Source organism: Athene cunicularia (assembly GCF_003259725.1).
Source record: "Athene cunicularia isolate RWA chromosome 6 unlocalized genomic scaffold, athCun1 chr6_part2, whole genome shotgun sequence".
NCBI lineage: Eukaryota > Metazoa > Chordata > Aves > Strigiformes > Strigidae > Athene > Athene cunicularia.
The window spans coordinates 1,184,408-1,211,212 of record NW_020799106.1 but is presented as its reverse complement, the minus strand read 5'-3'; the positions used below and the strand labels follow the sequence as shown (position 1 = coordinate 1,211,212).

The following is a 26,805-nucleotide window of genomic DNA, read 5'->3' as shown; positions in this document are numbered from 1 at the left end:
ACTGTAAAGAGTAAACAACAAGCAGCAAAGAAAACATATGGAAACCACTGTGGATGGAGCTGTCTTGGGACCCACAGTGTGTTGTAGATGGGTTTTGTGTGAATGATGATAGGCTGGGAATTTATGATGTGCTTTTGGTGAACAGTGCTACATACTGTAGTAGGTTTTATTTTTCTTTCTTGCCAATTAGCCCTTCTGCTTCCAGGCAAGACCAAATACTTTTACTCTTTCCCAAGGCATGAAATAAAAAGTGTAGTGAGATCATTCAAGGCTTAAGTCTTAAAATAATCTCCAACAGCAGCAATTTTAAATAAAGGGAAAAGTAGAGCTTTATCATTTTAGACAGTCACACGGTCTGCTGCTTTAGACTGGACCTGTTTGTTCTGGACGTGCCTTGTTTTTATTGTATTGCTTTAAAGTCTCTCAGAGCTTAAGCATAATTCTTGTTAATGTTGTTTCATGAGCTCTTGGTCTTATTGCTTGCATCTGTCCTGCTGTTTCAGAGTGTTTAAATCTGAAAATGACATGACATTGTATAAGCAGTGCATAACTTTCTTTAAGGGTGATCCTTCTTTGAAACTCCATTTCAGTTGCATAGTATACAAGAACTGAAGTCAGCAGGATTTATGTTGTGAAGTTTCAGGAATCTTCATGATATAGAACTTCTGTCGTCATCAATATCTGAGCTCTGGTGAGGTGAACCAGTGGGTGAGCAGCCTCACAACTTGTTCTTGTCCTTTCAGCAGAGCCGTATCAGACTGACTGACTTGATCCCATCTAAAATCATGAGATTTAGTAGCAATATTTATGTTAATAATAAATCTACTGAAAAAATATGTAAGACGGTGACAAAAAGGAACTCTGCAGGCAGTGAAACAATGCATGCTTTTATTGCTCAGTGGTTTAATTTCAGTCTTCTGACCTTTGAAACCTGGAGAAGGGCTATAGCATTTGCATGATTTTAGTGTCAGAAAACAAGGGTAATGCTCACGTGCTTTTCAGTTCATACTTGCAAGTTATCAAAGTTACTGGCTTTCCTGATATGCTTCAGTGAAAGAAAAGGATCTTATATAGTCATCTGATTTTTTTAGCTACTCTTTTTGCTTTTTTGTATATGCAAAGCAGAAGGAGATTCATGTTATGCATGCAGGACTGTTAGCATTTAGGATTTCCCAAATACTTCTCTTCAAAACGTTACTCTGAAATAATGCCTGTGTGTTCTTCAGTGCTGACGAGGATTAAATCCAATTCTTGGGCATGTCATTAAAAGACAAACTGTAATCTCTGGTGACTACTCATGTAATTGGAAATTGCAAATATTTTAGACGCAAGTTTGATCTCTTAAGAAGCATAGACTGAAGATTGGAGCTTAGGAAAATTTGTGTGGCATAGACTGATTGTCTCTGAGCTTCTGTGAGTCAACTGAAAAATGGATCACAATACATCTTGCAGATGTTCACATTGTACCCATAACTATTTTTATGTTTGTCTGGCCCCTTTGAGCTTGATGATCTTGTTGGAAAGTTTGTGTCTGTGAAGCAGAGAAGATACAATGAGAGGAGTCAGGAATGATGTAGAGGTATGTAATGGTTTCCCTCTGAGGAACATGGAAAGCTAGCACAGTTTAATCTCTTAATTTTAGTTGAGAGAAGTGAGGAATGGGTGTAGCAGTGGTGTCCAAAATTAATGTAAGAGAGGGTGAAGAGGAAATGACTGTTCGTTCTTCTAGTACAACAGGTTTTCCAGTCTCTGCAGAACTTTAAACCCTTGGTGCCTACTTGATGCAAGTAAGAAGACTTCAAGGGGATATGCTATCGGTATCTTTGTAAAGACACTCTCTAATTCCTCAGTACTCAGTTTCCAACTGTTAGATTTGGCTTTTAGTGAGGAAAAAGTGTGTGTGTGTTTGAAGTGCCTCTATATGGATGTCTTTTGGGACGGCTGTTTGAAGCCAATCAATCTATGTAATGACCAAGATCTGCATATTGATTGCCATACACATTCAGCATTCAGGAATCCTTTTCTGTTATGAAAGCAGCTGTATAACTCTTAACATTTGGATTTTTCTATGAGGTTGAAAGAAACATGATCGTGCTCTTTAAAAAGACCCTCTTCCCCTGTCTATACTTAATTGCAGAGAAGAGCCTTCAGCATGAAAGAAAAGGAAGAATGTACCAGACCACTTCAGCTGTGCTCCTTTTTCTCCTTTTCCAGTCAAGCATGAGTTCACTGGTTTTAGTCTCAAAATTGGCTGTTAGTGGGTTTTTTTATGCCACAAATCCCAGCTTATCCTAAAATCTGATGAAAAGCTATGTAGCAAGAAAACAAGATCTGTTGTCCAGATGAAGGAATATATTGCTATTTTTCTTCACTGTTTAGCTATGCTTTTACATGACATAGAATATGGACTATTAAAAATGCTTGTCTTGCAATTACAACTAATTAGTTTTGAAACCAAAGTAGAAAAGGAGTCCCGTTTCTCCCTGCTGCTTTCCATTAAAACTTGCATGACAATCATATTCTGGATGCTAGATCCCTTTCCGAGTCCAGAACAGTTAGAATGTGAGGGTTTGTTACTGTCTGCTTTGTGCAATTGTCTACCTGCACATTTCTAGAACCTCACTTAAGACTTTTTCTAAACTTTCTACATAAATACATAAACTAATATGCAAGATAAATATGTAAATTCATTTATAAATACATCTTTTTCTGTTTTCCATAAATACCACACATCCATTTTACAGATGTTTTACTCTTCCAAAAGCCTGATTTCCTTATCTTGAAAAACTGAAGTTAATTCTTGTACTAGAAATTATTTTTCATTTGCGTAAATCTTTACTATTGAAACGTTGGCCTAGCAATATTCATGTGGATATGTGCACGCTTTCTAAGATATCACTTTGTTCTATCGCAGGAGTTCTGTGCAGATTCCAGACTAAAGGAGAATAGTGAGGAGTGGTGGAGCATATTACAATGATTCATGTTTTTTTGTCAATGCTTTACACTTAGGAACAATTAAAATAAATAGAAGAAAAATCTTATTTCACTGAAAAAACCCTAACAAATGTGTGTTACTGAATTGCTGAATTGTGGCGTAAACCTAGTAAAACCTGGGATGATAGCCACTGAAGGGGCTTAGTGCATGTTTTTGCCAAACTAGTTTCTCACTGGAATGTGTGTTGCTCCATAGTATACTAGCACATTTGGGCTGAACTTGGTACTTTCAGAAACTGTCAGATGCAAGTAATTGAGTGAAGATGAAGCATATTAAATGTTTGAGAACTGAGCAGAAAAATCATATGTGCAAATACTGTCAAGTATGCCTGCTTCCTCTCTAAGATAAACTGGTTTGCATTTTGAGATCACTGAGCTGATTTGAATGAAATTAAGAACTGTCTTGTCAATGAAATACTCCAATTGCAAAATTTCGAACAGCCACAAAACCACACATCCTTTGTGTGTGTGGTCTTAACCTTAATAGCCTCAATTTAATAAACTTAATAACCTTAAGAAATTTTGGAAATTACCTGGACAGTTTTGGTAATTAAACTTCCGATTTTTTACCATTATTTTTTCATTAAAAAAAAAAAAGCCTATAAATGCAACATCTGAAGATGTGGCTGTAGTAGAGTCTAGTTAGATTATGGTTGCACTCTGAATTTTCATGCATTTGAAAAAGACCAAGCTGTTCAAGAACACCTGCTACCTGCTACTGCTAATATATACATGCACATCTCGGGAGATTTTAATGTTCTAATAAGGCTTTACCCCGCTCTTGGCTCCTAGCAGGTCATACGAACCATGTTAGTCTTTCCTGTATGTTTTGTTGTTTGAATGACCTGCTTGAAAAAATGATTGCTGTAATCAGTTATACTGGAATAGAAGGAATTCTAAAGTACCAAATTGTTCTGGTGACTGGGTTTTTGATAAATCATTTTTATAATTGTGTGGACAGTGCTAACAGAAGTGAGCATTGTACAGAGATGTCAGCACTACAAATGTAGGCTTTTAAGCAAGAAGCAATATGTCCCAAGGCTGAAAATAGCCTATCCATTGCTCCTTGCCTGGATTTCATTTTAGTCCAGATGTTTTCAAACAATTTTCATTACATCAGATTACCTTTTTAAAATCTAAACTGAAAAGGTCTTTTGAGTGTGCCATGAAGGGTTTTCTTTTTACAGTAGCAGAAAGGAATTTGTCCCCATATTGAACAAAATGCGAGGTTTTCTGGGGTTGGGGGAATGTGCATCTTGTACACATTCAGAACATGAGAGGCTAAGCATTGTAGAGAAGTTGCACTGAGTCCGGAATTACAGGCTTATTCTTGGTTTTCTGTACTTTCTCAACAAAACACTTGAGTATCTTTTAAGCGATGTTTTGTGTAAGCCCCAGTGCAATGACTATTGCATCAGACTATTGACTCAGAACTACCAGGGAAGGGATATATGCACGTACCAGGTACAGAGTTTTAATTACTGTGAATTAAGTACTTACGGATCGTTAATGCTTTGAGACAATGAGGATCTCTTCCATAGTTTTTCACTGCGTTGAGAACACTCCTGTTTAAAAAAGAAAGGAAAAGACAAAAAAAAATCTAGTAAATATAAATATTCTGGTTTAAAAAGCTATATTCTTTATATTCTTTAAAAAGCTATATTTTTTGTTTTGTTTTGAGGGTGGGGGCTGATAAACAGATTTCTTTGCTTCCATTGAATTACGTGTAAAATTTTTTCTTCCTCATCCTTCAGCCCTGCTGGAGAAACAAGGTCACTGTCCTTCTACTATTTTGTACTTGCCAAGAGTAACTCAAAAGTATTTAGAAAGCAATATTTGACTTCTCTTCCAAGGACTGTGCCAGTACTTTGGGAATGTTTGTGATGCTTCTACTCGTGATAGAATTGCTCTGCAAGAACGTGTAGGTAGAGTCTGGTGGTGGCCTGTAGAGGATCAGGGCTGAGGTTTCACTCATTAGTGATGAAAATGGTTGAGGTCAGATTTCCAGTACCTTAGAAGTATAAATTGGACTTCTAAAAACATTAAGAGGAGATGGAAATATAAATATGCATATTTCTTTCAGATTTTATTTAGAGACTTGAGAAGCTTTGAGAACAAAGCTGCCATTGTTAGGGATGATGCACCTGAGAGATCATTCCAGGGTTGGTTGGATTGGCAGAATACATGAATGAGCCTTCAGGGGGAAAAAAAATTAAACAAAAATGAATTAACCTCTGCCTTGTAAGCTGTCTTCCTTTTTTATTTTGAAGTGTCAGTTTGTGGTTTTGATAAATGTCAGAGGCATTCTTCTTCTCAAATAAGATTCTTCTCCGCATAATCCAGTGTTACATATTTTTCCCTCTTCCCTCCAAAGATTACTTTGTCCTTCCCCTGGTTTCTAATCAGACAAGTGCTCAAGAAATGGGATGGATTTGACAGCTAAATGTGTTTCCCACTGAATTAGTTTTCTAAGGGAACTGAGGGAGGCAGATGAGAGTTTATTCTCTCCTGCAGTTTTGGAAGTTCATTAACTTAACAGAGTGAGCACTAAAATCCACCCCCCTGACCCCCACTTTGCGTCTAGGTTTCAGTCTTGTTAATTATTCATCATGTGGATCCTAGTGCCCTGTAAAAATATACAGAGATTTTTTTGGGTGTGTTTGAGACAAATTGAAGATAGTGAAGAAAGAAAAAGACAAAAATTATTCTTGAAATGAGGAGAATTAACTCACTGTGACTAGAGTACATAGAAGTTACACGGTTTGTTTAATTAGTTAGGAGGCTATCACCACCTCCAACCGTGTGATATCTTACATTAATTGGGAAAGCTGTTACTGCAGAGATGCTTCAGTATAGTAACTGATGATACAGAGCACTTAGAAACACAAACTGAAACAAAGTCATTCTTAGAAAAGTGCTCGAGTCAGCTGGGAGGGACAAAGGAGGTCAAAATCTATTAGGAAATAAGATGCCAAGCCTCCGAGAGGCACTCTGCTTTTCCCATTCATCCTTAAGAATGTGGTTCAGTTGGTCCTTGTCGTGCCACAGAAGCTAATATGGGGAAATAAACCCAAACAAATGAAAGCATTAAGCCATTGCTGTCTTAGTGTGCTGGTCGCCTGTTGGCGTGCTGACTCCCTGCCCATGTGATAGAGCGAGCTGTCCGAAGTTGTGTTCTGTATGTGCAGTTTGTTTGGTCTGATGAGCTGTCAGATTTAGATTTAAACTCTCCCATCACCGTCACCCCACGCTACCTCAGATCCTTCTTGTTAGGCCTGTCAGGCGTACTCGCCCGTTACGTTTTGGAGGACTGGGTTATAGTGACACGAGGCCATTACTTACGGCGGCATTTAGTCAGGCCTCTGCTGCAGTATAAATGTTCATTTTGCAAAATCGCAATGCAGGTTTGGCCAAGAGCTCTTACCTCTGCTACGGCTCGCTGAACCATTTGCATCTTGTGAATTGGAGCCCTAAGTCATGTTCGTTTAGTCAGTCACTCCAGTGCAAATACAGATGAAATCACCAAGTGATTTCTTTGGCAAAAGGCAAGTCATGCTTTGCAACTCTGATTCCATATACTGTTCCTTTGGGGTATAACCCCTGCTTTTATTTCATTCCTAAATTTTTTGCATGATTGGAGGACTATGAATAGACTCAACGATGTATTTTTGTTTTTATTTCCCCGAAGGAAGCTGCAAGGAACATGTGTGCATCATAAGGGAAGGAGAAAAACTGATCAGTTGTTTAAAACCAAAACTGCTATGATACTTCATGTATTTTCTTTATCAAAAATTGTTGACAGCCATTTTGTATTTTAGAATTCCTGGAGTTAACACAAATGCTATTTTTTAACAGTGGAAATCCAATCCTTCCTCTTAATCTTTGCATAGTTGTAGCCTTGAAGAAGGTTGTACGTAGATAAAAGTTCTGTGACCAGGTATTCTCTGTGCTGTTGCTAGGTTCTCCCAGGTTGGCATTTGTATCGTGGGATGGCTGTCAGATGCACTGTGGTGTCAGCACTCCATGTCCTGGAATCCTTTTACTTTCCATGATTGAGGGTTCTCTTTTTGCTGTTTTCAAAGTCTGAAAAGACTCACAGATAAAACCAGGCTTTGTGTTGCACTGAGCATGGCTGAGAATATGCGGTGGCAGTGGTTGGTCTGCAAAGCTACAGCTGTGGTGGCATGCTAGTTTAGTGGTCAGAAGATGAGGGCCAAGCAGCCAGGGGTTCTTTGTCAGAGAAACCTCACAGGAATGTTCCCTGTACAGGAGCTGTCCATGGGCAGGAAGGGGAGGTAATGATTACATGGATGTGGCCGTGACTGAAGTGGCTTAGGTTTTTTAGAAACTTAATTCAAGGAAGGATACATATTTCTGGCTTACTGCCACTGTTCAATAATGGGTTATAGCTTCAGGGTGTATAAATGGGAAGCACAGGACTGAATAGTTTTACAATGAGTCATTTTTAGGGAGAAAGGTGAGGGGAGTTTTGTTTTTTTTTTTTTTTTTAAAAAAGCGCATGCAGCTGAACAGCGGAGTTCTTCAGTTGTTCCCTGCGGCAGCTATTTTGTGAATTTACAACATTTCCAGGCAGAAACAAACTGTGTTTGAGATTGAAAACTATTGATGTGCTTCCCTGCCATATTTAGGAGACCTTTGCCTAAATAGGGGAGTATTCCAGACAGGGATGCTTAGACTGCTTGGTGGCTTGGAGAGCAATGTAGAATTAGGAGTTTCTTGGCCAGGTCTGTGACCTTAGCACTCACACTGATCATCTTTTTCAAGTTGTGGCGTTCTTTGACTTGTGAAAATGTAGTAAGGTTTTCACGGCACACAGCAGTTCACAAAACTCCACCACCTTATTTGTTATTTACGTGTAAGAATAATCTGTCTGAAGTGCAATGAGAACAATTCTGGGAGATTGTCATTAGTGGGGGTCTAGTAATAGTCATACATGCAAATAATGTAGAGGAGAGTGTGTTCTGGTACAACGTTAGGAAGGTAAGGAGAAGGAAAAGTAGAATTTGAGAATTGGACTTCACAGTTAGGAATTTTGTATCAGAACTGAGCTGTGCAGTTACTGGCCCTGCTTCTGTTATGGAAAGAAATTGTCTCATACTAATCATTATATTCTTTTCAAAGGAGCATAAAGAAAAGGTTGCAGTCTTGACAGCTATGACAAAGTCCAGTGCCATAATGTGTCACCAGATAAGTGATACTGTATAGTCTGTGGCAGTCAGCAAAGCATAGCAGCCACTATTTATATGTCAACTGTGAAAGAGAGGAAGTGTTACCCAAAGGGGAGAGAATAGCAGAATTTGACAGCCTGGTAGACATCTGAGGTTAAATGTCATCTTTTGAATGTATTTAACTTACGTATTCACTTTATGGATTGAGATCTGAAATTCTGGTCTTTAAATGCTCATTTTGGTTACTTTATGGCACTTAAAAACATTGTGCCTAAAAGCAGAGCAAAGTTTCCATCTGGAGCAGGTGATGTTAAACGTTAGGTCACAATTTTCACTGTCTGACTTATACCATGTAAATATTTAGGTGCATATGCAGCCAACAACAGGAGAGATGCATCGTGTTCATTTCTTAACCTTAAAAAAAAAAGTTGACTTTCAGTAAAAGTTTGACTATTACATGGCTTCTTCCTCTACAATATCATATGATTTTCATGTTTCCTAGGCTTGCTGTTCTTTGTAAGTTCTTGTTTCAGTTGAAAACTTTAAATTAAAACCTTGTTTGTACGTCTCCATAAGCAGCATACATAATGCATGGAAAGGAACTGTAGGTTTTGGGATTGTTTTATTTCCCCCCTTCCTCCCATAAGTTGTTTGTCCTTTGAGCATTTGTTTGTGTTTCGTAACTATCTCAGAGCTCTTACCCCTTTATATCACTTGGAACAGGAGGGAATAGAGCAGAGATACTTCTACAGTTATTTTAATGATCTTGGAAGAACAGAAGCTGTTAGCCTTCAAACAATATTTTCAGCTTGGCGTTTATGGGGAACAATATGCTTTGAATCCTCGGCACCGTATTTTCCTCTTCTCAAGAAAATTGCCAGTGTCTTTTTTTGCATTCTGAAGTCTGTGTGAAACTTCCCATTAAAATATGAATTACAAAGGTTTGGTTGTATGACTGAGAAGATCACTTTCTGTGATTTCACACTTAGTCTTTTAAGAGTTGCAGAGACTGAAGTCGGCAATACCTTGATGCTGTTTGATCTGTTTGGTCTGCTGTAGTTTTCATGTGTAATTGTTAGTCCCCATCTGGTGCCTGGATCCCTGTATCAGGGGAAAAACTGCACCACTGCACAGAGAGATGGAGAATGTGCTTTTCTCTTCTTGATCGCAGGTCAGCCTGTTCACACAGCAGAATTTGAGGATCTGGCATGCTTTTGTGCACTTTGCCTATTGCAGCTGCACTGCTTTATGTTGCTTTCCACAACCTCCCATTCATGTGCCTATCCCAACTTGTCTTAGAAGAGCATTGCCCGCTTAAAGAACGTTTTGCACCTTGTAAAAGTAGGTGTGTGGGACATGACTGGGGGTGTGGGTGGGTTCATCTAAACCCTGGGTACACGATGTTGAGCTCAGAACTGGCAGTTGCAACTTAGAGGGTCTTGGACTTTCTCTGAATCCATGGGCCTGATGTGCTTTGGCAGCCAGACGTGTCTACAGTGGTCCCGACAGTGTTGGGAAGGGGATTGAGAATAGGAACAGAAGGGTTTGGTGTGACTTGATCTTGAGTATAAAGCTTTGTGAAACACTGGTGTGTGTCCATTTTTATTTTTTTTTTTTGAGTGTTTTCAATTTTAGTCTCTCCTTCTCAGGAAGAATGTTAGAGCGAGTAGAGAGGGGCAGCTACAGTAGTCACAGGATTAGCTGTCTTGCAGGAAGAGACTGAAAAGATTGCAACTTCAGCCTGTGGGACCAGGCAGGCTGCACTCTTTCGCATATTTAACCCAGCAGCTCTAGTCCTTGAGGGACGTGGTAGGGATGGCCAGCAGAAAGTGCCCAGGCTTGCAGGCTGTGCTTCCGTAGCATTTCCCGCTGCTGCTGCTGAGGACCGCTGCTCTGAGCCGGGCGCTGGCAGGGGGGATGTCACAGGTCCCTGGCTTGGACTGTGACCTGGATGTGGAAGTCAAGTAAATCATTCCAGTACTTTTGTGGTTAGATAGTGATTTTTGTCAGTTAAGAATTTGGTTTGTTGCTTTGGAAAGAGTCCAATAAGAACTTATTCAAGGTTCCTTTATAGGGCATTTGGTGACATGTTTCCTCAGCTGCAACTTTTGATTGTTTCTGTATTTCCGTGAGTGGAATACTGCAGGGTAAAATGCAGTGAGTAAAATGCAGTACTACCATGGCAAATGCCACAGAAGCTAATAGGACCTAATTTTTTCTCTCATTTCTTTTTGATGGGTTCTGTTTTCACAAACTTTTCATGCAATCATTGTTTCTGAGGTAAAAAGACATTTTTCTTTTTTTTTCTTTCCTTTTAACAGGTTCTTGAAGATGCAGAGGCTCAGCACTTGTTCCAGTCCATTCTTCCCGATATGGTCAAGCTGGCGCTCTGTCTCCCGACTATCTGCACCCAGGTAAGTAAACACAGCTAGCCAGGTGCTCTGTGGCAGACCACTTTTCTGCAAACTAAGTAATGGCTAAGGTCAAAACATCAGGATCATGTTCTTAATAGTTTTTGTGTTGAATGTAGCTGAGGCCTAGGGAGCAGAATGAACAATGCATGTGTATAACGATAGAATAGAATGTAAAAAAATATTATCTCGCTGTCATATTTTTAGCCTCACCTTCAGTAACACTTTCTATATGCTGGACTTGCTTCTTGCTGTTCTTAAATGAAATGACCATGAAACCTTTCAGGTTTGAAAATCACACTTATGAATTGAAATACCTGAATAATCTTAAAACATGATGCAGGAGTCCTACAGTAGATACTATGAATATATCTTTAAAATATCTTTACTAGTCACTTGATGGGGGAAGTTATACTGCTGTAAAGTATCTGAACACAAAGTCAAGATCAAGGCTTGCAAGTTCATGTAGTAATGCCTTTAATAAAGATGATGTACTGTTAGGTTGTACTGTTAGGTAAATTGTGAAGAACTTTGTCAGACTCATGTTTCTGGTTAGACATAAAGCTAAATTTGTCCCAGTATAACATGCTGTCCAAAATATCCTAATTTTATGGGCCTGTAGAACTTACTAGAGAGATCTTCTCAGTCTTTTTTTTCCCTTCTAGCTGTGTGACTTAAGACATCATAATGTAGATTGTTAATTAAATATCCAGAAGACAGAATGAGATTCAGTGAATGTAGCAGTTATAAGAATGAAGGAAAACTTGGGGTTTTTTGGAGTAAACAGGGCTGTGTATTCAACAGTCTAAATTAGTAGCAATTTCTGTATTCACAGCTAACAGGATTAAAAGTAGCTGCTCAGCTCTCCTGGAGCTAGGCTAATGATGATGGCAGAGAGTATTGGAAGAAGAGGTGAAAACGCTTTTCTCTTTCTCCTGTCAAGTGGGTTTATCATAATTGTTACTGGATTCCTTAGCAGTCAGGAGGATGTTTTTCTACACCCCCCCAGTATTACCACATAATTCAAAAAAATAAAATGCCATGAATGTGGTGAGTGAAAATTCCAAATCAGGAGGCTAAAGCCTGATAAAATGGAAGATGTCCAACACTTCCAGGCTTTTTTGGTTCCTTCTGCCCCTTTGGTTTTTTATATTATAGAAACCCTTCGTAGAGTCAAATAAAACTCCAAACTGAGGACCAAAGTGAAGCAGAGCTTTTTGTTCATTCTGATTATAAAAGAAAGAATAACCATGCAGTTTCTTCAGATCTCGGTGTTATTTCTTCAAGTAGGATGGAAAAAACTTCAAAGCAAGTCACAGAGTGATCTGTGGTGTGACCTCCATGTTTTTGTGAATTATAATGCATGGATATCGTAGCTGAAGGCACTCCTGAAGGGGCTTAACTGTACAGCTATTGCAAGTGGGTTTTTACTTCAGATTTTAAAGTTGCCTGTGATTGGCAACATCCCATCTATTTTATTTTTCCCCTCTCCATTCCCCATGGTTTTGTTTGATAAGTTGTGTTTTGCTGGTCTGTCTTTTTATTACTGATTAGAAATCTGCAGTTTGTCAAGCAAGCTTTTTCCAAATTGTCTTGAATAAACTGTTCTTGACTTTAATGGTGCTGCTGATTAAAGGGTTCACCAATGGCCTAAATTACTCTTGCTCTAATTTAACAAATGTAATTTTGTGCTCCTGTTTTTTGTTTTTTTTTTTAAATGGGTAAGCTAATTATTTTTCTCTCTCCTTCCCTCCCTTCTCTCCTGCCCCTCCCTCCCCCTCACTTCTTTTGTTGGTAGCCAATACCTCTACTGAAACAAAAGATGAATCACTCCATCACAATGTCACAGGAACAGATTGCTAGTTTTCTAGCCAATGCTTTCTTCTGTACTTTTCCACGTCGCAATGCAAAGATGAAGTCTGAGTATTCTAGTTATCCAGACATTAACTTCAACAGGTATGGCACTCAAGGAAATGATAACTCTTCAATGAAAATATTATTGTTGTCATTTAGAGGAGAAACTCATTGTTTCACATTTGTCACTAATGTCAGTAGTTTGCTTTCTGTCTCTTCTGTTTACCTCTAAGTGACAAGAAAACTATACAACTGTGTAAGAAAGGAATTTGTGCACAGGAAGATAAGCTCAATATTCCAAATATTTAAATTTTTTTTCATGCATGCGCAGACACACTTTTGCCCTGGCATCGTTAGGCTGATACAATTCCCTACCTCTTCATAAGCCGTTCATCTGTGAATGGTTTATTTCAGTTGTGCTTCCCCTGGTCTATATGTATGTAAATGGAAGGTCAGTGTTTCCCCAGCCATGTTTGTGTTGTCTTCTTTGTGTCAGCAGTGGATCTGCACATTTAGGCAGATCAATAGGCCTTGATTCTTCAGCATCCATACGATCTCTTGTCATTTTAAGTCAGTTGTAGAGCTGCATGTTAAAATAAACCTTTGTGTCAAGTTTGCCTAAATGTTAGCATGTTAAAATAAAGCTTTGAGACACATTAGCCTAAAAAGGTTTCAAGACTACCATAAGAATTTATTAAAAATACTGATTTCTAAACAAACGCTTATTCTTTTTTCCTCCACGCTAGCTTACAAGCAGATTTGATTAGAAATCTTTCCTCACATCTTTTGTTTTCTAAATATACTTATTTAAATTTTAAATGGGGGAAGAGGATGGTGATGTTTCCTGCTGCAGAATATTATGGTTCACGTGAACTTGTAGATTAGAAATCAGACTTTTTCTTCTTCTGGGCGCTTCCATACAAGTCTGTGTAGTTCAACCTGACGTTTATTAGGCTGGAGATGAAAAATGCTGTTATCTGTGATGCAGCACACTTGGGGGTGTGTGTCATAAGAGCTATATTAGACTAGAACTTTCCAGAATAAGTTGTCAGGCATACCAGTCTACTAATAATGGTTTTGGTGCTAGCCGCATTTAAGGGCTAGCACAGGTTTCTCTATACTCTGTGTTCCAGAAGAGAGACCAGGGTCACTGTCTTGATGTTTATTCCAACAGCTCCGTGGGTTATGGAAGAGCAAGTGTGGGTGGGCATTAATGTGCCATACAATTCAGCATATTTTCCCACCATTAGTTCATAAAAACAAAAAAATGAAAAGTACCATCCCTGCATTAAATAAGTTTTATATTCAGAGCAGTGAAAGAGGACAGCGAGGTTCTGGAAAGAGTTCAGTTTGACTGCACCAGCTACGTACTTCTAACTGAATTTCATGTTTTTTAAAGGACTTTAAGGGACCATTTTTTTTTGCAACTTAAGCATGTTACAAATCAAGCAGCTAAATTCTTACCAACTACAGAAGAGTAAATTCATATTCTCTTCTATGAACACTGCACAGCAATGTGAAGTCACAGTAGTATGGTGTAATACTGGTGATTAACTAAGGGCATAATATTTTGAACTACTTGTAAATAAAAAAGCATTGGCAAATTATTAGGTCCATACTTTCCTGACAAAGACTTAGAGAATGATCACTATAAAGCATTAACTATTCTGGATTTTCTGCCCTATTCCATTCAGTCCTTTCTTTTCTGACTTGGCTTTCTAGTGCTATTGCTCATAGTAAATTCCAACAATGTTATTTAAGAAGGGTAATACAGCCAACAACCTTTAGGCCTTCCTCTTGAATTGTGGATGAGGTAATGCTTAACTTTCAGTCACAAAGGGTAGAAGACCATTTTTATTCATGTAAGTGCAAGAATATTGTTGTCAAACTGCAGAAAAGGGAAGCTGGTTCTCCTCTGGTTCTTGAGGATGAAAAGTGGCTCTCCTCGGTGTTTGCCTTTTAACCTTTTAATGTGATTTTTATATAATTAGTTTCCCTTTTTCAGTCCTTTATTTACTTAACCATTTGTTGGACCAAAATTCTCTCCCCCCATAGAAGAAGAGGGAATGTGTCAGTGAGAGGAGATTGGCAAGATAAAAGCAAAAGGAGATTGAAGAGTGAGTGGTGTGGAGAGTGTACTACAAAAATTTGTGGCTTTCTACTGTGCTACTGTATATAAACCTGATTCAGTTGAAATCTAAAATGAGGGCGCAGAGGAGGATGGATAATGCCCTGTTTCTTTTTCCTCCTGTCAATACTGTATTTTTTCATCCTGAAAAGTTAGCTCTAGTAGCAAGGACAGAGAATAAACTGTCATGTCTTGAGCTGTTGCTTCAGACTTGTAAAGACAGCAAGGTTTGGGCCATTGCAGTGTGTATTTTCAGCTTTTACAAAAAAGCCTTATCCAGTGAAGCTGGATGTACTCAAAAGGCAGTAGGCAATGACTGAAGTTAAAATGTTTGTGACTTTTCCTCTTTATAACTGTTTTGATAGAAAGGCTTTGGAGGCTGCTGCTCTGCCCTCTCTGTTTAGCGATGGCCATAAGAGATTGTTCCACACAGCAGCCCTTTTCCCCCACAGTATTATGGTCTGCAGCTTTTTCCAGACTTGGTTCTTTCCTCAGCATAATTCATCTGCTACGTGGCTGTGAATGAATTACTTTGTTCTTTGGGTACAAAAAAAAAAAAATCTGCCATGGTTCCATAAGGAAGCAAGATTACTGAGCGGATGCCAGCATTTGAGGGATTTTTTTTTTTTCTTTAGCAAGTGTGGTGTTCCCTGATTCCACTATGCATGCCCTTTCTGTGTTCATACAAACGGCTTCTGCCCCTCGCCTCAACTCTGAGACTGAAAAAATTAAATCTCTGCCTTAAGTTAGAAACACAACTGTGTAAGCAGTTTTTCTTGTGTTTTCATACTCATTTAATGATTCACTTAATTCAGATTTAAATATTAGTACCTTTTTATACACTATAAAATAAAGTTTTTACATCGAAATGCTGTTCTGTTCCCTCTCCCCTCCCAGTCTTCTCCCTGCTTCAGGTTTTTATGTGGTATTAACTAGCATATTACGACTTCCACCACTACTCCCCCCAAGGTACAAACCTGCTTGACAAAGCAATACTGAGAATTTACTCTTTTTCTTTTGTTTCCTTCTCCCTCTTGAGCCTTTTCTGGTGCAGCCGTGCTTGGCAGTGTCACTGCTGGGATGGCAGCAGGTTGTTTGGATGCTGGTGCGTGTGCTGATAACTGCAGCTGAGTGGAAGGGAGGCCCTTGTGTGTGTTAGTGTTAACATGGCATGTGCTTTACCTCTCCTGCCTTTTAGTCTTGCCAGATAAGAGGAGATAAAAAGGGGAGCGTTCCTCCTGACACTGATGCGCTTAGCTTAATGGTATGTTGTGACACCGACTGTCTGTTTGGACTGTTCATCGTGCTGCTGGCTGCAAGGCACCGAGGTATAATGAATTCTTCCCATTTGTGCTTGGCAGGGATGGGCCTGTTGTGATTAAGTCATTAATAACATAAGTAATTTCAAATGTAGTTAATAAAATGGAATTCATAGTTTAACTTTGAGAGCTTTAACATTTATGAATTCTCATAGATAGAATGACATCCGTTCAGTGGCCAAACATTAGATCACACTAAAGAGCATAAAACCCTGCTTCCGTTCAAAATAGCAAGCTAAATTTAGAGTTCAGTTTTTCTTTTTAAAAACACTTCTATAATATATAAGATGGAAATAATTAGTCAGCTTTATCAAAAATATCCCATCACACACAAAAAAAAATTAGTTAAATTTGCCATTTAATTCTTCATGTTGATAAATTTTCCATGGAAGCTGCATGGGGGTTGAATGTGGAGCATGAATTTCACTGACTCTGAAGATCTTCTCTACAATGAATGGATGCACAGTTTAAAGTAGTTTCTTATGGTGATGCTCATAATTAATCTTCTTTGTGACTATTTTGTGGTTTAACATAGCACTTTCATAAAATATATATTCCTCTCCCTATGTATTAAAGATAAGATTGAACTATGCTTTCTTGCCCTCAGTTTTTATAACATGCTGAAATGAATACCATCTGCTGTCAGACAAGACTTTGCTCTGGGGAGGTTTTCCTTCCTGCCTGTTGACCAAGTTATCACACACCTGTGCCTTAACAGTATAGAATTTGGTAATTAGGAAACTACCTCGTTTGATTATATGTAAAGGCAAAGTATAAGGAAGAAAAGCTTCTGTAATACTGAGTCAGTGTTCTGGATGACTGTGAAGGAGAGGAGTTTGTCAAGGACCCTCTGTGCTTTTGCTGTGTCTTTGACCTGCTACAGATCCCTTCTCAGCTGTTGTGTCGTTAGAGTAACTCATGTGTTTTCCTTTTTCAAAACACTGCTGTAGTTAAACTGGAGATGTTCTGCATCTGTACAATCTCCCATCAAAGCGGCTGAGGTTGAATTTGTCACTGAAGGTAGTGGGTGCTCTGGTCTGAAACCACCAGTACTCCACTAGGACTGAATTTCATCTTTATCAAACAAATTTTTAAAGTAGTTTCAAGTGATTAGAAATGAGGGGAAAAAACCCACTAGTTAAGATATAGATGTCTTTTATGGAATGTATAATATATGAAAGGAAATGGGCAAACTGTATAGCTCATTTATGCAGGAGAATTGGAATCTAATTAACTGGTAATGCAATTGTCTCCTCATAAACAACGTCAGTTTTGCACCACTAATGACTCTTCTCTTGGGAATAAATTATCTCGTGACTTAGAGCTTGGTTTGGGCTGAGATATGCATTGCTTCCTTGAAAAGTGGTTCTAGGTTTTCTGAGTTTACAGTGATCCTACAAAACTGATTCTGATGTGCCTGCACTAGCTATATGTTCTAATTAGCCTTGGGTGGAGTACTTTAGACTTTGAGTACAGATACAAAAAGCAAGATGCTTAGTTTATTCTTTTTTCCAAGTGTTTTGTCATCCTATATATTAGACTAAAGCTCTGTTTAGTGATTAGCTCTGTTCTTGAGGTTGAAGGTGGTGCCTGTTCAGTATTTTCATTTCTGCCTTAACTTTCCATCCTTCCCCTGCTCAGTCCCTTTACTGGGTGAAATTTGCCTGCCCATACTACTTCATTATAAATCCGTTCACTTTTATTTGTAGGAGAAAAATGAGGTTTTAATAAAATATAACGTGCAGTTATTATATTATTTTTCGTGAGATCATGGTAAAATACAAGAAACAATACAAGTATGTCTTCAACTATAGTAGTAAAGAAAAAGGTATTTTTTTAGTGCCTGTGGCAGTTAAGATAAAGCACACGGAGTTAATTGTGGGGACCCTAAGTATGAAATTGTGTATCCATGCTTTTGCACATAGCACATGTGAAATGCCATGAATTTATGACTGGGAAGTATTCCCTGAAGTACGACCCATACTGCAGATTTTGGTGTACTGTTACAGCGTGGGTAGCCTTCGGAGTCTTCATGGGGGGTTCTGATTTCAGTGTAAGGACACGGTTATATTCTTTGTAAGGAAACATTCAAAGTAAGCCCAGCCCGGGGATGGGAAGTTACAGGCTGGGGATGGAAATACCCATATGAAATTATTTAACTGGGTGGTTAGACCACATGATTGTAATGGTTCCTTCTGCTTGTAGAAATTACTGGAGCCAGTTCAAGTAACGTCAAGGGATTAATTTAGTTCCTTGGAAATTAAATTTTATAAATAAACTACTCTATTTTAATTATACCATAATCGGAAGCAGTGTATTTAAGAACTGTTTACTGAAGCAGGTTCAACTTTTCCCCAGTTAAACTAGATGTGTTCCAAGGTCACTTTTGTGTGGCTCTTGATGCTATTAAATCGCGTTGCGGTGGCGTCACCGGCAACGCGCCCTTGGGAGCCCCTTGCAGCTTTGCTGCTTGCCTCAGCATGGGAAGCACCGAAGAGCAGGTTCCTTGGACCTTTTGGCTCCAGCTTTCTGGGGTGGAAACGGTTGAAAATAAGACAATTTTGAATTTGTAGCCAGTGAGACTGCAAAGACCAGAATGTTGATTACCCTTTTAAAATGTGGGGGTGCTTTTCCACCCTAAAATTTTATGAAAAAGCTAATGCAAAACAAATGTGCATGTTTTTATAATAATTATTGAAATAGTATAGACACTTGTAATTGTACTGTATGTTTACTGACAGTTGAGTAATTAAAAATTTTTTTTACATTTTTCCAATATTGGTTCATACTATTTTAAATATTTTATTCTCATATATAGAATTTGTCTTCAGAACAGTTGACTTAAGTGTCTGAATATTTGCTAGGAAACAGTTTTCACAGAGCCACAAAAACAACCTACTTTGTTTTTGACATTGCTCACACATCTTTCTTACATTTTTTTAATCTCTGACCTTGATTCCTCGGAACACTTAAGTCTATCTGTAGAGGTCCTTCATTTGATTAACATTGCTGCTACCCTGACTTGGAAGCTGGAGAGGGAGAGAGAAATTTGCAGCTGCGTTTGGTGATCAGCCCCACAAGCTTTCTTAGCCCCTTATCTGCTGGATTGAAGGGAGCCGCATGGCAGCGGGAACAGCTTGCACAGAGCAAAACAGCTCACATAGGCAGCTGCCAGTAATATTTCAATTACTGGGACTGAAAGTGGGCTTGCAGTGCTTTGTGTTTGATTTACAGTGCACTTCATTGGGATGAGTTCTTTAATTGGAATTAATGGGGTTTGGCCTTGGGTTCTTCTCTCAGGAAATTGATTGTGTGGTTTCCGCTTACGTTTCTGGACAGGTTTTTTTTAGTAGGCTCTATGTCTCAGAGCTTGAAGAAAAATTTTATTTAATATCTTTTTTTTTTTTTATGCCCTCATCTAGCTTTGCTCTTCAAAACAGAGGGTTTTGCTTCAGAAATAAAACTTCTCATAATGTTGCCTGATTGATCATTTCAGAAATGAGGTTCAAGATGAAAAATATTCATAGCTTTGCCATGGTATATCCTCAAATTAACGGGCCGTTTTTGGTTGTTGTAGATTTACTGTTGCATTCACAAAGATGCCTGAAGAAAGCCTGCCAGCGGGGTGGGGCGGGTGAGGAGAGACATTGGGTTCTCTCTTGTGCTTTTCTTCTGCCTGTAGTAAGCTTGATGGAAGTCTTTTGAGTCATTGATGTCATTGTGATGCAATTTCTGTGGAAAGTTAACATACGAAGCAACCAAATTCAACTAAATGAATATTGGTAACTTTAAATAGATACTGTGAGGGTTCAAGGCCACCTTGTAGCCCATTAAAATCTGTGTGGATTTTCCCACTGCTCTGTTTGGCTATTAAAACATTCCTAATGTTGTAAAGCACTTTTAATTGAAGTAGCTGGAGACAAGTTCCTTGGCCTGGTTCTGTGAAAATATGCGACACACTACACCAGTGTGGTGTATTTTGCAAGCATATACATAATAAAAAGCATGTTTGCAGATAACCATCTTCAGTTTGCCACTAGCTCACTAATAAAGGTAAATGCTAGACAAAGAAAATAGGAAGTAAACCCAGACATATTAATCTAAGACACGGTTTCTTCAACCTGCTATAAATGGCCGTGCTTTTATGAGTGTGTTCTGGTTTGGACAAACGTAATTTGTGGTGGATTCAGTCCTAAAATGTCTGTGCAGGACTGGTGTGGCCTGCTTTATTTTAATAAATAATTTTTTAAAATTTATTTTTCTGCCTTTAATAGTGGATTTTCAAAGGGAAAGTACAATTTGTGTTACGTCATAGCGAAGGAAAGCAAATACTGTGAGGAGGAGAGCTCTTGGGCTAACTGCTGTAAAAGATCTGATGCACGTAGTTAGTGGGTACATAAAGCTTCCAGGTGAAGATACAGATAACTTTGAAGACCACACTGTTCTTCTGCCCCCACTGTATGGAGTATCCCTGTACAGCAAGGGATGTCTGCCAGAACCCAGAGCTGCTCAAATCCTTTTGTGCTGCCCTGTCATTTTTTATCCATTTAGCCATATAAGGCTAGAACAGAAATACAGCTATCTCTTCTCATTATTGTAATTATAGATGGTGTTTTGGGAATATTTATTTACTGTAAATGAGATTTTTCAGAAGCAAATCAGCATTACTCTAGCTTTGATCCCAGAGGAGAAAGAAGAGAGGTAGTTATCACAGCTTTTAAGAAGAGAAAAGACAGGCCAATGCTGAACACTTCAGATTTAAAAAAAAATACTGGGTTAAAATTCCCTGCTTGACAGCGTGACTGCATTTTGTTGAGTAGTTGTAACGGATGAAACCAAGTTCATCTGCCTCACCATTGCCTTCTAGCTTGATACGACTTGCTTCAGGAATAGTTTGTCCAGTTCTGGACTTCTCCTGCCCAGCCTGCTAGTTATGCCAAGTCATGTATCACCTTTATGACACGAACTCCTCTCTTCTGACAGTTTGCAACATGAGCAAGTCTTCAATTTGATGTAAAGAGGCAAAAAACTAGTAAAGGCCTGATGGGACTAATAGATAAATTAACCAGTTTAAAGGATTCTTACCAAATGAGACTTCTAGATAAAAGGTCAGGGGAAACTGACTCATTTAGGCAAGACCTACAGAGACACAGAGCAGCTCTTGCTTTTATGAGCCCCTTATTAGTCGCATAAGCACAGCCCCGGGTTAGAACTTGCATGTAGGCCCATTTTAACACAGACTGTATAAGCCTGGGGTTTGCCACCTTAAAGTCCTGATTGATTGTTTTTTACATAAAATCTTTTTAGGCTTTTAAAAATTAGCCTCTGTGATGTAATATAGATTTTTTTTGGATTAAATTGATCTCTTCAGCGTGTATCCGTCATCAGAATTTTTAAATGGTGAAAAAATCCAGTTCACTACTAAAAGCTAAGTTCACCTGACAGCATTCTGGTTTTAAATGCAGGTTGTCATTCCAGTGCATGGACACAAATGAATAATGTTGTGTCATTCCTTTATTTAGACTGTTTATTGGGGGTGAATCTTACATCCTGGGGGCTTTCACTCTATCAGACATCTTTTAGTGAACTTCCTACTCAAAGGATATTATTTCTGAAGTCGCCGCTCTTCTTCCTTCCAGATAAATTCCATTATGTGTTGCCAATAACAATGCCTTGTCACTCTGTTGGAAGTGAAATTAAGTAATGTGTGCTGAAGTTGCTGGAAGATAGATGATGCAGTAGAAGTATTTCAGCTAGCCATAAAAGAATACATTCGCTTAATGGCTAAAAAGAGGATGCTTCTTTTTAATGCTTAGGGTCTTACAAACGAATGTCAGAATGCCAGGAGTAGCCCTGCGGATGAAGCCGTTTCTGTTGGGGGTAGGTTCTTTTCTTTAGAAACGCTGCTGGTGCAGTGCAACTCCTGAAAGCAGGATGGCTGCATCAATTTTTCTCTGCAACTCACTGAGCTGAAAGTAGGGTAAGACGTTTGGATCTTGGAGTACTCGACATTCATGTTTTCACCCCTCAGTCGCTTGCTTTAATTCAAGCCAGCCTGTTGCAAATAACGCTAGTCGTTTTCCTGGATATGGATATTGAAATTATATTTTTCGATATTACAAAATCAGATGAGTTAGGCGTACACTTAGCAGCTTCATTAGAAAATCAGCAAGTGAACGAACTTGTTACTCCTGCAGGAGTCACAGAGGGGCTGCCTAGAGAGCTCTTTCTGCAGGAGAGTATTCAAATACAAGGCTAATTGAAATATGTGCATAATAGTTAAAAAAATCAAATCACAATTAGTAAGTAACCTAATTACTATGCACTATATCCCTGAAATGTAATTAATTGCCTTTGTTTCTTTTTTCAGATTGTTTGAAGGACGGTCACCAAGGAAGCCTGAGAAACTTAAGACCCTTTTCTGCTATTTTAGAAGAGTCACAGAAAAAAGTATATCCTTTATTCTTTTTTTTTTGAGCTACAAAGCAAATACATGAAAAATCTAATCCCATTAAATTTAGAAATGGCCATGCAGTATTATGATGGAAGTGGGTAACAAAAGCTGGCTTGCTAAGTACACTGATATTCATATTAATGTCACCTCTTATAGATGATGCATGCAGTTATATTTTTTGCACGGAGCTTATTCTGTTTTCTTCTTTCTGAGATATATATATGGGGGATGTTAGAGATATATTTTCACTCCCCTTTATAAATAAAAAGTGTGTGTATATGAATGTGTATATAATACATATGTATAATGTTTGTAATATATGCAAATACTTGCTGCACTGCATCAGAGTTAGAATGTAGAGGAAACAGCACCATATGAGGTCAGTAAAATCACAAGCTTAAAGATTCTAAATCAAGCTTCAGATTTCCTTCAGTGTGCACACTTAGTCCTTTGACTATAATGTTTGTAGTTCTGAGGGATTTTCTCCTGCTTGTGATGGTGTTTCAGGTTCTTCCCTTCTATTGTCCCAAAGCAAAGCTGCTGTGAAGTTCGCCCCATTCAAATAAAACAAGTGACAGCGAGACATGAGAGATCTCCAGCTCTTAGAAGCTAGTGCGATACTGTCCTTGGTGTGCGTAGTCAGTCTGTTGTTACCATGAACATGAACATCTGCATAAGCTCAAAAATAAATCTGTTTTTGAAAGAACTGTTTCAGAGCTTATATATTGTATTCTGGGGGAGACAGATTACTATCCTTATAGTATTTTTTTTAAAGAACTTTTTCTTTACACATCAGTATTTCACTATTAGCTTCATATTCATAAGGGCTTGTTTTAAGACAGACAGCTTTAGGCTACTAAATATAAAAATCCCTTTACTTGGTTCAGTCAGTCTTCAGTTCTTCATTTGAGTTCACCACAAATTAAATGTAGCTACATCCCGTTTCAGCTGTCAAACTTTCAGCAATGTCAATAGAACTAAATCTCTGAGGTAAAAAGCAAATTGTGATCTATGTGTGGGACTGAGAAGAGATATGGTGTGCTAGTGGTCTTTTATACTTGAGTAATAGCGTTTTCATGCAAACCAAATTCTACATTTATGCAGTTGTCCCTGACCACCTGTGCGTATGAAACCTGTTGAGAACATGCTCTGTGAAACTCCCGTATTAGATTTCTTAACATCAGAACTTTCAATAATATTTAATGAGATTCTTGAGTGCTGTTTTCTTGAATTAAAAATTCCTATCGTACCTTTAAAAGACCACAGTTCTTGTTCTTTTTTGTTCAAGGAATTAGTAAGGCTGAAGTAAGAGCTCTATAAAATATTGTAATAATTTTGCAACTCCTATTGTAAATGGCAATTGAATTCCTTGTAAAAGACACAGTGGAGACTGTATCCGCTGAAGACTTTGTTCTCAAGAGGCGAATGCTTACTTTGTAAGGTGTCACCACCGGTACTGGAGTCCCTTGTGCAGAAGGGTTTGGAAGGATATGTTTGTGCTTTACATGCTGTTCTGAATGGTTTTCACAAGCCAGTGCCACAGACTTACTGGTGGAGCAAAGAAACCAGCCTCAAATGCAGTTTTTAAGATGACATCACCTAATAAAAGGTTGATATTTTCCTTCTCTTGCAAAGCTGAACTTTTTTGAGTAAAATAAGGAGAGAAGATGATAATGCATCCTTTTCCTCCTGTTCTCTCGAGGGCAGGAGTCTCTTAGCTGCAGTACAGTGAATTTCTCTAGCATCCTGCAGAGCTGAAAACAGCTTGGTTTGGAATCCACTCACGCTGAATCTTTATTGACAGAGTAGGACTTTCTTGGAAATATAAGCTGCTGCTTCATCCATTCATAGATTGAGTGTGACCTCGAAAGGTTCACAATTTCTTTTTTTCCTAAGTGAAAACACGTTTAACTTCAACTATTGAGTCTTTCTAGTAGTGTTTACAGTTTAAGTGAAAATTGCTTAAGAAATAGTTTTTTCTTGATCTGGGAAAAGGAAAATACTCAAACTCCAAAGGGATAAGTGATTGTTTTGGTCTTTATGTTACTTGTTTTCAATTTGAGCATGGGCTGTCAGGGGAAGATTCAAAGCTGCTCTTGTGTTTCTACCAAGAATTATGTTTGGTGTAATTTTAGAAGCTTACCACTTAAAACAATCTAAGGGCTAAAGCTCCAGCAGTTAATACATTTTCCTTTGGGGTTGATTTGCCTGTAGAACCTACGGGACTGGTGACGTTTACAAGGCAGTGCCTCCAGGAGTTTCCAGACTGGGAAAGGTAAGTCAGACATCCTGTTAACATAAGAAATGTCTTAGTAACTGAATCCCATTCATGTGGAATTGCTTCAGGCCTGGGAGTACCACAGTAATCCATGTTTGGTGTGGATTGTTTTGAGAGAAGGACAGAGGAAAGTGGGTGAACTGCCACAAGTAGTTTGAGTGCCCTGAGTTTTCCAGGACGTTTGTTTGCCTGGGAAGCCAGCAAGTCTTGGGTGAATTTTCAAAACTGTAGCACATCTTTGGTGCTGTTGCTTCAGTTAGGGGCTGTGAAAAGAGAGAGATGACCTGATTTCTGAAATGACAGGAAATGTAATGAAGTATGGGTGATAACCCACATGAAAACACACGTTGCACTTTCTTACTGGTTAGCAAGTTAATGTGGGACAATATTGTTTGAAAAACAGGGAACTTCAGTTTCAGATTTGGGGTTTTGTGGTGAAAGAGATGGAGAAACTGAGCAACTGGCTACGTTAAACCTTTACAAACTGTTTCCGAAAGGCAAATACATTTTCATTCATATGGGTTGTTCTTTTTAAACCACCTTGTGTTTAAGGTGTGTAAGAAGTTTGGGTTTGGATTGGTTTTCTTTTAAACGGTTGCCTTTGTGTGGACATTCTGTAGTCATCCTTTCTGTACAATATTTTTCTTCAATGGTAGATCTCAAAAAAAACTGTCTAGATTGCACGTCACCTATGAAGGCACCATCGAAAGCAATGGACAAGGTATGCTGCAGGTAAGCACATGTGACAGAAAATTAGCTGTGTGTCATGTCTTTGTCATACTTGTATTGTCTGCCAGCTAAATGAAGTTATTTGTTTTCCTCAATCGAATTACATGACAAGATGTTATGCACTGTAAAAGAAACATCAAAATTAATTCCATGGGTGGTCTTAGTACTGTCAATATTCCCCAGCTCACCTAGGCTTGCACATGTACCTGGTGCTGAAAGAGCTGACAGAATCACAAGCCCTGGACAGTTTCAGGTCTTCTGGTTCAAACCAGGATCAAAGATTGACAAGATAAACGTTTCAGGCTGTAATATTGATGCATTGTCAAGGGTTTCAGTTTATTTTTGTGCCCCAGACAGTGACCAGGTCAGTGGTTCAGGAGACTTTTTTGCTGCTGCCAGTACCACTGTTCCGGTCTGGGAGCCAGTCAGCAAAAGAAATTAATAAGAAGGATGTCCTGTCCATATCTCTAGCAAGAAACACATCTGAGCTTTCAAATTTGTTCTTCAGGGTTTGACTTCTAGAGTTTGTTTATGGAAAAAAAAAATTACAACTTCTTTAGCCAGGAACAAGTGCTACAAAGGAAGAGGAGGAGGAGGAAGACTAGGAGGATTTTTTTTTTTTGTGATGCTTTTTGCTTAGATTTTAAAATGTCTCATGACTTCATGAAACTTGAGCACTCACACGTGTATTGAAATTAAGAACTCAGCAATGGCTCAGCAATAACCATTTTTCTGCCGTGTCTGTTCAACTATACTATAACTCAGAGGTGAGAGAAGGGCGAGTTGTGCCTTTTCATGTACCGTTTCTGTTGCACTCTGTACAAGTGAGTGTTGCCTAGGATGTTATATTTATTTCTCCTGGCTATTTCAAGTCTTACCAAAAGAAATACCTCTCAGACAGAGAGCACTCACTGCGGGAGGGAGCGGGATGGCCAAGGCAGGACAGTGCAGGAGTCCCCAGTGACCCAAGCCTCAGTGGCGGGTTTGCTGGCTGGGCCAAGCAGAGCAGGGATGGTGACAATAACAGTTTCTGCTGGCAGGCTGGTGGTCGTCAGACAAAGGCAAGGCGACGAGTCTGGTCACCAAGGTCAGTCCTAGCTGTCCAGTCAGCTAGTGGGCATCAGCAGAGGACAGGCTGGGCATGGCCCCACACTCAGTGTGTCTCAGGTGAGGGCCAGGACGGGAGTGTGGGGGCCATGGGCCTGGATGGAGGCCAAGGGGGGGCTACTCTGCACAGTTAGTGTGTTTGGGCCCTGGCACACCGAACATTTGCGTAGTTATCATGTCACTTTTTTGTGTTATAGTCAAGTTCAGCAAATCTTTACCAACTGAAGTGTGTTGGTGTTTCCAGGACAGACTTCAGGAGTGCTTGCTGTTGTAGGGGCCAGCTCTCGGCGTGCTTTAGACTTGGCTGACTCCTGATCAGTTTGTAATCTGTGAAGATGTTCA

At 38.9% G+C, this 26,805-nt stretch overlaps 1 protein-coding gene across 1 annotated transcript in view; it reads left to right on the top strand.

Annotated features, from left to right (window-relative positions):
- The window catches only part of PARG (poly(ADP-ribose) glycohydrolase), a 55,372-nt gene that overhangs the window by 12,191 nt on the left and 16,376 nt on the right, over positions 1-26,805 (top strand). The window contains exons 7-11 of the mRNA XM_026852068.1: positions 10,505-10,597; positions 12,393-12,550; positions 22,266-22,345; positions 24,564-24,624; positions 25,284-25,359. Coding sequence (XP_026707869.1) covers positions 10,505-10,597; positions 12,393-12,550; positions 22,266-22,345; positions 24,564-24,624; positions 25,284-25,359 — 468 coding nt within the window. The remainder of the gene's footprint in view (positions 1-10,504; positions 10,598-12,392; positions 12,551-22,265; positions 22,346-24,563; positions 24,625-25,283; positions 25,360-26,805) is intronic.